Below are 14,110 nucleotides of genomic sequence, written 5' to 3' on the forward strand. Positions count from 1 at the left end.
TGACATCTATTGGGAGATTATGTTAGTATGATTTTCCTCATTAAATTTTTTCATGCTAAACATTCTTGACCACTTGCGTGATTATTTGGAAAATGTGAGACCATGCTTACACCTATGCAAACTATATAGATTTTACTTTCCATGTTCTATATGGCTTTGATTTCCAAAATATTTTTCTGAGCTTCAAAAAACAAATAGGATGTTCCAACTTAAAGACAGTTACTTTAGATTTAAATATTTATTTTTAAGAATTGGTTGTCCCCATTTTGCCATTATTTCCTTTGGCTTATAATCCAGTAAAGGTGCCTCTAACATGTCAACTCTCCGGTTCTTTGTCTTCCCCTCCAGCAAATTGGTTTCTATCTTCTTGCAGGATTATTAACCAGTATGATAATAGTTTTTATACTCATTAAGACACTTATCCTATCCCAAGGCTTACTCTTGAAAATAAATGCCTTACTTATTTTTCCACTGAAAAAATCTGTCTGGCCTCAGTATTTTTGATGTAGTATTTTGTAGGTGAAGTGAAAGGCAGCTCATAGACAGCTACTTCCCAATTAAAGTAGATTGTCAGCCTCTATAGCCTACGGATATATGGAAGGTCATGGATGACCTACCCTGCTAGGACTCTGTACACTGTCATTATTGATCAACCAAGCCCAGAACAAGCACTTTTCTCACTGCCTCACTAGATTAATAAAAGCAGAGTGTGGTACCATAAAACAGAAAGTGGGAACCACATAGAAAGGTTTCTACAGAATTTATGGATCCCAGGTACAAGACTTGGAAGCAGTAACAGCTTTATCAGCAGCTGCCATTCAACAAAAACAAATCTTACTCTTGAGGACAGTTTTGACAAGCATCAGGAGGAAATGTGTGACAAGCATCAAATGGCTCCATTTCATGAAACAAGCAAAGCCTGAGCCAATCCTCTGCATGGCTGACCACATAATTTACTGTTATTATTCTGAAATGAAACTCTTACTTTTTGGGTCCCACTTGGCCCACATTGACTCGCACACAGATGACTTTTCGTGTCTGCATGCCCACAGAGCAGGAGGCCTCCCCATTCCAAGTTGTAGAAGTGTTGAAGGATAACACTGAGGTGTCTTCAATACACTGGCCCCAGGGGCCAGTTTGCCAATGGTACACAGTACATGGATGCTCATTGCAGCTGCGCACTTCCTGCAAAGCACTGCTGTTAGGACAACGGATTCCACCTGTACAAATAGACAGTGATAGTGGATTGGAGTGAACAGAAGCTTATCATTCTCTGCTTCTTGGAATTAACATGGCTAATTATAATAGTAACACTTATTGAACATATAACATTTTGCAACACACCACTAGGAAGGTTAAGTATATATTAATCTTGCCTCAGTAGGCATGATCTAGCTTAAAATAGAAAACAGTTAGTATAGAGGATACTTGATTTAGACAATGATGGAGGATCTCAATGAGAGTAATTGTTCTCCAGAGAAGGCTATGAAATTGCCAACCAGAAGAAATTGGCAAATTGAGACTGTATAGATCCTATGGATGAAGAAGGTTGAATACATTTTTCAAATGTCATCTCATAAATTGAAAGTTCATAAAACAAGGTTTAAATACTGCTTTTTAAAAGTTTTTTAAAATTTTTATTTATTTATTTGAGAGTGACAGACAGAGAGAGCAAGAGGCAGAGAAAGAGAGGAGAGTGGGCGTGCCAGGGCTTCTAGCCAGTGCAAACGAACTCCAGATGCGTGCGCCCCCTTGTGCATCTGGTTAGCGTGGGTCCTGGGGAATCGAGCCTCGGACCAGGGTCCTTAGGCTTCACAGGCAAGTGCTTAACCGCTAAGCCATCTGTCCAGCCCAAATACTGCTTTTTTTTTTTTTTAATGGATTAGGTTTCAGGGTGATTAGAATTGAATGATATCCTGGAGCAGTATTGGGAAAGCCATGGGACAGTAATATCATAATTGTCCAAATTTGACCAATTCAATGCCCAGTCATTTTATTTGGACCAAAGAAATGGTAACAAACTGAACTGAAACCTCAGCTGTAATATTTCTTGTCTGCTTACTGAAATAGTCTTCTATGACTTAGCTGAGTAGTTTTTTGTATCATTCTGTTGCACACATTGTAAAACCACCTATGTCACATGCATACCTTATAAGAAAACTTCTCAACATTCAGTTACCAATTTTTTCAATCAGTCATTGACTCATATCAAAGTTTATATTCTGTACAGAATCATTGCTTATGACTTCAAAAGTGTGGATTCAGAATTTCTTATTGAGTCCTTCCTTGTCATTCTACTCTTTTATTCCAGGATTCTGACACTTGTCTCTAGATTTTGTTGCTAGACACACACACACACACACACACACACACACACACAAACACACACACACACACAAAATTTCCTTTCAGTGTTGTTGATGGACTCAAGGATTTGCATATTCTAGTAAGTGTTCTATCCTCAGGCATGTTAACATTTTTAATTGCCTCAGAAGGTGTCAGTGATCATCTTAAGCAAGTAATTAGGATTTATTTCCTTCCTCCATTAATTGTCTTCCTTTTGGCATAAGCGTCACGGGATTGCTGTTTCCAGAAGGAATAACAATAGCAACACAAGCAAAGACAGCCATGTCATAATGGTTACTTAGCTGCTGTGTTTCTAAAATGCATATGGAATAAAATGGAAAAATTCTGGAAGTGTTAAAGTGCAAGACAGATACATCTTTTAGTCAATACAATGAGATGTGGGAGAACATTGTGGAACTCCAGTTTCTGTTAGACTTATTATAAATACTTTGAGAGCTTACATTTACATTTGTCATGACTTAAAAAATATTGAGTGAATCAATCCAAACATTTTAAATAATGTGCTATTTTAATAAAAATGTTGAATTTAGAGAGTCTAGTATATTTTTATATGATTATGCTATTTTTGAAGGCAATTATGAATGAAAAAACTTCTGTTAAAGGCTGGTTTCAGAAGAATTTGTTGCCTACTTTATTGACAATTTGATTCCAGTGGCCACCAGAGATGAGCTTCACGTATTAATTCCCTTATGTCATCTTTCTACTCAACAAATTAATCAGTCCAGTTTATTAATGGCAATTTAGAATCATTTATGCAGTGCTGAGTGTGGTTTCACCATCACAATAACCTGCATTAAACATCATTTCATTAATGTGCTCTGCTTCATCAAGGAGAAAGTACCTGTCACAGTTCATATCCATCATACAGCTAGGTGACCCTGGCAGCCTCTGCCAAAAATCTTGAGATGTGAATAGCAGTAAATCATAGCAAATACTAATTGGGTGAGGGAGAAGTAACTAATTTTGGCTATTGCCTATTGCTCTTCCTCTCAGTTGTGTTCGCTGTGTTCAATCTTAACAAATGCATGTTAATTATAGATTATATAGATGAGCATTTTAACAGCTTCTTTTTATTGAACTACTGACATTTCTTTCCCTACAGCATTTTTATTGTGAGTACAGGTATTGTATTCAAGCTGTGACTTTAAAACACTGAATTATCTTTAACATCGGAAATGATTGGTTGGCTTTGGGGAAAAAAAAGTGACAAGAAGAAAACTGTACAACATCAGCATAACATTGTTATGGAGCTGCAAGATAGCTGTTAATTTTATAGACATAAAAGCTATTTATTTTCTTGTTCTAATCCACATTAAAGCTGTGCCAGCACTTATGTGATGAAGGATCTTGGTGCAGATGAGCCCCAATGTGGTCTTAATTGTAACAACAATACTGTGCTTTGGAAATCTGCTTGAATACTCAGTCAGTGCAGCAGCAGCAGCAGCATGTTGTCTGGGGAATAATTTTATAGGAGAAAATTGATAGATTCAGTATTGGATCTATCAATTATTTATGGGAAGACCTAATTTCAGACATCTAGGAATATTTCTATAGTTCTGGAGAAATTATAAAGTGTGATACCTGATAAAATTAGTAATAGGCATATTTTTATAAATGTTCTTACAGTGTACTGTTGCCATTGTTTAAATTTATATCATTCTATCAAAAGGAAAGACTTTATGAATCCTGAATGAAACTCTGTTTATATAAATAAATTTTGTGCTTATATAAGCACGCCAACTATTATGCAAAACTTCTCTCTTGGGGGTAGGACTTGGAGGGAGGGTAAGAGTGTTTGTGTGTGTGTGTGTGTGGGGGGGGACAAATCTGATGATAGAAGTAGGACCTGAGGAAAGAAATGACCCATTTCACTTCACAATACCCCTGACTGAAACCATAGAGGAATTGGGGAAATGAGGAAGAGTACTGCTTTTTGGTGAACTTGATATCAGCACAAGGGTGAAGGAGGTAGACACTGAGGACACTCAACACCTACCAAACCAGAGATCCAGAGATCCAGAGATTCAGAGGTTCCTAAGAGCCCATCACTGAAGTAGATTTAAAACAAACCCAATATGGCTCAGGGAATTTCATGGAAGAGGGGCCAGAAAGACTGTTAAAGCCACAAGTTGGGACATTATGCAGAGAGACATTGCCGCTTTCCCATAACTGATGGCTGTTCCCACAATGTAGGACCTACAATCCCCATGGGGATGATCTGCATCCCCAAAAGGAGGGTCTCTTTGGAGGGGGGCAGGGATGAGGGAAAGGATGGTACCAACATGTGATGTTTACATACTGAGTATGTCCACAACTAATAAAATATATTTTTTTCTTTTCCACATTAACTTCATAACAGCTAGAAAGAGTTTCTGCCTGTCTCAAGGATAGGATGTGCTAGGGAAGCACAATGGGTTTAGGGTGAGGTGGGTAAGATAAACATGAAAATGAGGATATTTATACACAAAACGCAATTATTATGTTGAAAGGTATTTAGTATAATAAAGATCTAACCAAGTAAGAGACTACTACTTTTTTGTTTGTTTATTTATTTATTGAGAACAATAGAGAGAGAAAGAGGTAGAGAAAGAGAAAGATAATGGGCACGCCAGGGCCTCCGGCACTCCCTATGGATGCGCCCCCTTGTGCATCTGGCTAAAGTGGGTCCTGGGGAATCGAGCCTCCAACCGGAGTTCTTAGGCTTCACAGGTAAGCGCTTAACCGCTAAGCCATCTCTCCAGCCCCAGACTACTACTTTTTTAGAGGCTTAAATCTTTTGAGTAGAAAGAGACCTTGAAATGACTTTTGAAAGGGTGGGAGTTTACAAAGTAGAATTCTGGGGAGATGGAGGAATAAAAATAAATAAATGCAAAGGAATTCACACAGGTATGACCTTGGGAATTATCAGTGTTGATATAGTCAGGAAGAGTATAACGTTGAGGTGAGAAAGTAAGTCACAACAAGGATAAGAAGACAGGGCATGTGTTTGGAGCTGCTACAAGGTGCCTCTACCATCACCTCTTTTTTTTTTTTTTTTTACCATCACCTCTTGTTGCAGGACAAATTCTTGCCGTGCACACTGCTTCTGAGTGAAGAGCACCTCCACAGGGATGTATGCTTTGGAATAACATAATCATGCTGACATTAGCAAAAAGAGGTAGAAGCCTTTCTGCTGGGCAGCTCACATAAGTCCTCTGTTGGGAACACGTGGGACAAACTGAAGCTGGCCTGCTTTTCAAGGTGAGGGAAGTGTAACCGTTTACTTTGACTCCAGACTGATGCATGAATCTACATGGACACTGGTGCTCTGTTCCTTGAATCCTTTTAAGAAATGCAGCTTTTCCCTGACTCTCACAAGCAAAACGATTAAGCTTTAAAAAAAACAACAAACTAAAATATAAATATTATTCCTCCAAAGTTTTGGACTATGAAATATGATTTCTGAAGATTTCTCATTATTTGAGAAAACATTGGCATAATTTAATTTTAATCACCATCTATTTTCTCTGTGCATAGAGGAGGTATAAGGAATATTAATATTTGGCTAGTTTTATCAGGTCATTCTGAACTCTGCAAAAATAAATATTCTCTCATTTTTCTCACACTGTAATAAGGATATAGCACAACTGCTATACTTGAGAAATTCTAGACATAATTTTTACCTTTTAAAATTTATTTTTTTTTTGGATATTTGCAAGGGGCTCAAACATTAAAGATACAGAAAAATTATCTCATCAATTTTTAAATCTTTCTTCTTATCTACATGCCACTATTTATGTTAAGCACATACCAGACTTAATTCTGAAATAATTTATTTCTTTTAGAGCTTCCAAACTAAATTCAGTTGAATGACACTTTGGGAATAAATCCTAGTTTACACAATACCAAAAACTGTCTTCCTTAAAGTATCATAGAGTGCTAAGTTAATAAATTACTAATGTTATATAGCCTGAAAAGCAGGAAGTAAAATGCCATCCCAAATATTCCCCTAGCCCTTTATCTTCCCTAGTATCTTAACTATCTCTAGGTGCTACCAGGTGTGGTTTAGTTTCTTCATGCTATTTCAATAGGAAACATATTGTGAGTATTTAGTGTTATACTGATATTGAGCTATACCATGTTGTTTGGGACTTTATAGAAGCAATTGCATAAATATTGCTTTCATTTCATTGTTTTCTTTCTTCATTTAAACTACCTTGGAGTTATAGCACAATTCTAAAATTACTTTAGACAATTTTGGAGAAGTTGATGAAATGAGACCCATCAGTCTAAATAGTTTAGTATGTATTTAATCAGAGCATTCTCCTGCAGGAAAACACATTCAGTAGTAAACTACAGGATATCAACACTGATTTACTATTATTTTCTTATCCTCAAATCCCGTCCAAGTTTGTCAAATACCCCAAAGTATGCATCCTAGTTCAATGAGTTAATTCAGAATCAAAGGTCACATTTAGGTGTCCTATTTATTGTTAGTCTTTAATTAGGAATAGTTCTGTATTACCTTAATCAAACATAATTTAGACAATTTGAAGATTATAGGTCAACTCTTTTTATAATATCTCTCTGAAGATTCTTCAGGGAAGATTTCATGCATGTGTTGTTGGTAGGATATTACAGACGTGATGCCATGTTCTAACATGTAGCATTGAGGGGTCAAGGTTTTGATTTGCTCCATTACTGACAATGTGAACTTTATGGTGGTACCTGTCTGACTTCTTCAGAGGGAAGATTTGCAACAAAGGACATAAAATTCTCCTTATCAGATGTTGCATATTTATTTCAAGGATGAATCTGTTCTCCTATTTTACTTAAAGGTTATAATTTCTCAGGATCATTATTTTTGCACTCAAACTGTTTGCATATGTGACAAGTAGGGGATATTTTCAGGCCTTTATGTTTCTGTGGGGTTTTGACCCTTTCCCCATTTTTATTTTCTAGCACAAGATTCTTTTTTTTTTTGATCTTTTTTTTAAAATTTAATTTATTAGTTTTCTTTTCAGAAAATACAGGCAGTTTGGTACCATTGTTTAGGCTCATCTGTGATCTACCCCCTCCCATTGGACCCTCCTTGTTGATGTAAATGGGTCGTGCATTGTGGAGTTAGCCCACAGTTATTGGTACGATAAATGTTTCTGCATATCATGACCCAACATGTGACTCTGATATTCTTTCCACTCCCTCTTCCGCAAAATTTCCCTGAGCCATGTTGGGTTCATTTTTGGTCTGCTTCAGTGCTGAGGTGTTGGGGGCCTCTGAGGCTCTGGCTCTCTGATTTGGTAGGAGTTGATTTTTCTCTGTGTTGGTCTCCTTCCCCTTTGTGCTGGTATCTGGTTCATCAGGAAAACACCACCCTTTCTTGTTTCGCCAATTGTCCTTAGTTTCAGTCGGGCCCCTTTTGAGGTATGTTGGGGCAGCCCTCTCCTTAGGATCTGCATCTATCTGAAAAAGAGAAGCAGATTCTCCAATGGAGAGTAAGTTAGCACCTGGAAAATTTAGATAACAATTACTGTTTTGATAGAGAGTTTGATAGGTGTAGGCCCTCTTGTACCCCATGATTGATGGTAGCTTGATATTGGAGAGTGGTCTTATGTTTGGGTATGGTTCTGACTTGTTTCCCAGCTCCAGCTATGGGTCTCCTACCACTGAGGAGATCAGTTAGCCAAATCAAGAGCAGTTGGTTCCCCACCATGGCTGTGTGCCACTATTGCACTTGTGTGGGCATCACATCAGGTTATTTGTTGCTAATTAGGTTAGACAATAAGTTGCTTGGACAGATATTGGTCATTTCCCCCAGTTGCCCATGTAGCACCTTCTAGCACTAGACACACTGACTGTCTGGGGACTGACTCTCTCCTGGCTTCCAGCCATGCCATTCCACTTTACATTTCAGCTGCGTATGGAGTCTTCAGCAATAGAGTCTTACCACTGGCCTTTGGTGGGTCATTAAGTACTCTGACAGAAGTCTGTCATTGTTTTGGGAAACCTTGTAGGTTTCTCTGATCAAAAGCTCATTGTGGATGGTAGCCCCAAGCTGGTAGTGGGGGTTATAGGTCAGAAGCACAAGATTCCTTACAGACATCATCTAGTTTTTGTATCCTGGCATTAGAATCAACTATTTCCCAAAAGACTTATGGGTTGCTCTTGCTAAAATCAGTGGCTGCTCACTTGGGCTCACTTGGGCCTTTAGATGCCCAGTGCATAACAAATAGCAGGATATCAGATTGGCATCTCTTCTTTCATTTTGTATCTGAATCCTTTTGCTCCCAGACACTTTTGATCAGACTTCTGCTCAGTCCTGCACATAAACTTGCTAATAATTTCAGGAGTGTCTGCTTAAAACCTGGTAAAAGCACTAAATTTACTTATCATTTATGGTACCCTTTCAAGACTGAGGACACCAAGATAAGGGTATTTAAGATATTTTCAATATTCCGGTAAAATTTCTTACAAGCAGATCACTCTGTTATGTGACCATCCTTTCTTATTTAGAGGTATTTATCCATGGCAGGAAGCAAGGCTGCTGTCGGTACAGGAATAGTCATGTCACGGTGAGAAAATAATTGTCCCTGCAAGCTATAAGCACTTTTTGGGACCTTGCAGAAGCAGACCTGATTATATCATTAGCAACCAGACTACAGTCTCAACAAGACTCTCCATATATATATATGTCTATCTTGACCCCTCCCCACTTCAGAGTTTCCGCTGTTTAAACCTCAAGTTCGTGGTAGTAATCAAAAAGAGGCTAGTTAATTCCTTAGTCCTTCTTGGTAGTAATATTACTTGAAATTCACTTCCTATTATTTTTATTTATTTATTTGATAGAAAGAAAGTGGGAAAGAGAGAATGGGCATACCAGGTCTCACAGTCACCTTATATATACGAACTCCAGACACATGTGCCACTTAGTGCATCTGGCTAACGTGGGTCCTGGGGAATCAAACCTGGGTCCTTTGGCTTTGCAGGCAAGTGCCTTAACCACTAAGCAATCCCTGCAGCCCTCACTTCCTATTTCAACATTATTTTTCTTCTACTTGATTTTGGAGCAAGTGACTGGTTGTTGGATTCAATGAGTTCAGGCACCCTTCTAGCCTAGAAATTTAGTGATAGTTTTAGTTATTAGAAAATTGTATTAGAAATCAATATCTGTGGCTGGGAATATGTTTTGGGATTGAGAGTAAATCTCTGCAGTCAATGGCTATATGGTTACTTTTTAAATACAATATTTAATTGATGAGGACATGCCATTTAAAACTTCTTCTCAGGGCTGGAGAGATGGCTTGGTGGTTAAGGCACTTGGCTATGAATCCTAAGGACCCAGGTTCAATTCCCCAGTGCAGTGGTTGGAAGCCCTGGGGTGCCCTTCTCTCTCTCATATAAATAAATAAATATTTATTTAAAAAAAAAACTTCTTGCAGATATAGATTCTAACTCATTTTTAATAAACCACATAGAATTATAAATGGTTTATTTCACATAAGAGAAGGTAGATTTTAGTGTCAGCAAATAACAAATGTTAAATAAGTGTATTTTGAAGGAGAAATTCTCCATTAAGTATTTCATATAATTATACCAGTTTTTGGAAATGTCACTAACCGAGACACATAGCAGCACATTATTGATTGTCAGAGTTTTCAGTGTATTTTTTAAATTATGTTTGAATTCAACTCATGATTTATAACATAAACATTGGTAATTTTCTATCATGGCTGGCATATGATGCAGCTAGTAAACAATTAAAAATTATTGACGTCTCACTCTGTCAAGTTATGTAGATGATACATATCAAAGGAAAATCATAAATTATTGCCTTTGAAGCACTTCATAACCCTTGAGTATGGGCCATCTTGTCTATAGAAATAATGATCTGTTGCATTTTCGCAAGCATAGCAAAATTCTAGCATGTGACTCAGGGGGTAAAATGTCACTCATTACTAGTCACACAGCAAGTAGTCTGCAGAGCATAATAGATTTACAGGAATCAGGGTGACCACAGATCTAATTTTAATGAAGCCCAAGACATAATCTGAGATGATAGAATTTAAAGTCTGAATATAACCTTACAAGTCTAGAAGTGTTGTCTGATAAGCATGAGGAATATATTTTTATCTCTAAGGGTTCCTATTCTTCAACAGAAAATTTTCCTGCAGCAAACATTACATTTTTGTTAAGGTGGAAGGAAAACATTTTTAGATTTTATAAAGAAAATTATAAATGTTTCCATAGGATATTTTTATATACAATATTTTTCACTCACATAAATAGTTGTGGTCTAAAGCCAAGGTAATTATATATCCACCTATTTATTATATGAATGGATAGTAAATTGGATTAAATAATAATGCTTTCAGGTACTTGTCAACACAATACTTCATAAACAGAAATATATAAAATGAATAGATTATAAAAAGTTCCCTCAAAATTGATTATTTGAGGAGTTCATAGAAATGTGTTTGCAAATGGAAATCACTATTCATCAGCATTAAGTGTGAATAAAGGGCCACTTAGCTGGATAACATTACAATAGTCACCCTGTTTTCTTCAGAAAAGATATGCCTTCATATGAAAGAACCTGACCTATTCTATGTTCTTTTTTCATATATTCCTGTGTTATTTTCCAGAATGACAAGAATAAATGTGACATTATCTCACCCAGTCAGACAGAAGCCAAATTAGAATTTGGATATCAGCTCAAGAGACAATTACTGGCTTCTATTTCTTGATAGTAAAGCATGAAAGTGAGGTATGAATATGTCACCAATGTTCTTTATTCACCCAATAGGACACAATAATTTAGGAGTACCATATTTTTACCATGAGCATCATCAACACATCAGACCTGTGGAGCTCAGGGCTTATGTTTAGAAATATGAATGTTAGAAAATAGGTATGCACCAATTCCCTGTTCCTGGTTGATATCCCTGTTGCTGGCTTGGGACTGCCTGGACCCAGCGAGCTTGCTGTGAAGGCTGGCCCCTTGCTCTGCCTTCCAGATTGAATGACCCCAACATCCCCAATTCATGGATCCTCTGCTCCAGAAGGTGAACACATTCAATTTTTTCTTATTTTCATTACAGATTTTAAAAGTTGTTAAAATTCATTGAATTTGTATAGAATATCAAAATTGTCAGGACATGCCTTAGGGATAAACACTCTGCTAACTCAATTTTAACCCATCCTCCATTTGTTATTTCACACTGGCTACTTTGCTTCCTTGGTTCTTGCTGTTTTCATTGTAATTTTGTCTTCTTGCCTGTAGATGTTATCTATTGCATCTTCACTTAACTTGCTTTTTGTTTCTGAAATTATTTTGTTCTTTCCATTTCCTTTCTTATTTTAATCATTTTTACCTTCTTATTTTCATTTAACTTCTTAATTTTTGTTTCTGATTTTGTGTGGTTTTGTTGCAATCAACATAAGCAAAATGTGTCAAAATTTAAAAATCTCAATTTTAATATTATATACTAATTATGCAAAGGCCACTGAGTGGCACACACTTACATAAGATATCTAATTTGTACCTATGGCTTATTCTGCTCAGTGTATTTTGAAACCTTTTATTAAGAGAAAAATATCATATTATGTTAAAAAGAGAAAATATTTGCATTTTTCAGTAAGATAATAGCTATGCTAGTGTTTAGGCATATGTAACTGTTTTATGATCAGTAGAATCTGATTTCCAAAAGGTAAAAAAAGTACTAAAATAGAGGAAAATAATGAAATGTTTGCATTTTTAGAATCTATTTTCAGAATTTTTTTGGGGGGGGGGTTAATGCTTTGGAGTAGAAAGAACCTGAGTAATCATGAGAATAAATGAATAGACAAAATGCTTTAAAAAGTCTTCCTTCCTTTATTAAAGGTCCACTTTCAGGATTAACTTTTGGCAACAGGGTAAAGTGGCCTCCCATATCAACAACTATTAAACCCCACTTTTTTTGTTGGATTTTTGTCAGTGAATTTTCATGGAGTATCACTACAGAAAACACAAATAAATGTCCACTGACTTCCAAAGAACCTGAAATCCTTTCTGAAGCCAGAGTCCTTACCTTCTTCTCCTGCATAGGCCAGAATGGAGCGAGCTCGGATCTGTTTCCCCTCTGTGGTTTTGCCTGAGCAGGTGTGGGAACAGGAGGACCATGAAGACCATGCACTGAGCACACAGTCCTTTGGGCATGGAGCATCACAGGCTACAGGAATGGGAAAGATGGCATCTCTGCACAGCTGTCTTTCCACTTCTCCTCCTGGGGAAGACATGACCACCACCAGTCTGTCATTGTTACATTCACATAAAATGAACAAAATGCAGCAGATGGGTACCCTGATAAATTAGATAATTCCCATTCTGTTTTTTTTTTAAAATATTTTTTGTTCATTATTTATTTATTTTGAGAGTGACAGACACAGAGAGAAAGACAGATAGAGGGAGAGAGAGAATGGGCACGCCAGGGCTTCCAGCCACTGCAAACGAACTCCAGACGCGTGTGCCCCCTTGTGCATCTGGCTAACGTGGGACCTGGGGAACCGAGCCTTGAACCGGGGTCCTTAGGCTTCACAGGCAAGCGCTTAACCGCTAAGCCATCTCTCCAGCCCCCCATTCTGCTTTAAGGAAAAATAATGTCAAAAGAAGGAAAGGCAACCATAGCCATATGTTCAAAGAACATCAGAAAATCACATATATAGAGTTAAAACACTCATCCCTAAATAAATGAGGATTCTTATGAGAGACATGTATGTGTACATTAAGCATGCTGATGAAAGTATTTTTATAGGTTTATGCCCATAAGAGATTTGTATACTTATAATATTAACTTACAATAAACAACACTACTGAAATATCCCCTTCATTATTTTTTCTTTGAGCATGAGTTGATTTACAAATAAATAATAATGACAGACGCCAGTATGCATCATGCTTTTGTGAACTGACTGATGTTTCTGTTCATAAATGCTCTTGAGTTTGCTAGAGAAGATGTTCTCATATAATTGCCACTTTATTATTTCTTATAAAAGAACTCAAAACCAAAAAATGTAGGTTGTTCATTGGAAGTAGCTGGGAAATATAAAGCTACTGCTTAAGGTAGACTCATTGGGGGAGAGAGGGAAAGAAGACAAAGTTATCAATGGACAGAAGTAAGAAGGTGTCATTGCAGAGTTCAAAGGTCATCAACAGTTTCTATATCTCTTCAGGTAAAGATCAGATTTCCTTGAATTATATGAACCCTCACATAACTTGTTCTTCTAGCTTCATCTCAGTCCTCTGTTTTCCTTTGCCCTGAAGCTCAGAGATTAGCAAAAAATAAACATTGAATCTGAAAAGTGCCTTGTAGGCTTATGTATTAAATGTTTTTTTTTTTTTTTATCATTGTTGGAATTGTGTTGGGAGGTCCATGAGGAGGAGCCTAGCTGGAGGAAGTAGGTCTCTAAGGGCCTGTCTTTGGGCCCTGTACTTTGTCCATAGCTCCTCTGTCCGCACGAGGCCAAACAGCCTTTTCTTGCACCATGGTATTCTGACTCTTTGTGGGCACTGAGTCAATGAAGCTGCAAATTGTGGATTGAAAGCCTTGACACAATCAGCCAAAATAAATACTTTCTCTCTTTAAGTTTTTCTGTCACTTACTTTGTTGGGGTGATAAGAAGAGTAACAAATACAACAGTCATTTAATATTTGCTACAAGAATGAAATGACATACAAAAGGCCAAAGAAAAAGAAAACTTGTTGCTAAAAGTAAGCAAGAAGACTATG

The 14,110-nt window shown here is 37.1% G+C and overlaps 1 protein-coding gene across 4 annotated transcripts in view; it reads right to left on the reverse strand.

The window, feature by feature from the left end:
* Nucleotides 1-14,110, reverse strand: part of Thsd7a (thrombospondin type 1 domain containing 7A) — a 399,007-nt gene that overhangs the window by 91,934 nt on the left and 292,963 nt on the right. For all 4 annotated transcript variants that reach the window (XM_004671591.3, XR_006639374.1, XR_006639373.1 and 1 more), the window contains exons 7-8: nucleotides 12,414-12,608; nucleotides 986-1,220 (exon numbers count right to left, since the gene is read on the reverse strand). In XM_004671591.3, the coding sequence (XP_004671648.2) occupies nucleotides 986-1,220; nucleotides 12,414-12,608 (430 nt within the window). The remainder of the gene's footprint in view (nucleotides 1-985; nucleotides 1,221-12,413; nucleotides 12,609-14,110) is intronic.

This window comes from Jaculus jaculus, chromosome 10, assembly GCF_020740685.1.
Source record: "Jaculus jaculus isolate mJacJac1 chromosome 10, mJacJac1.mat.Y.cur, whole genome shotgun sequence".
NCBI lineage: Eukaryota > Metazoa > Chordata > Mammalia > Rodentia > Dipodidae > Jaculus > Jaculus jaculus.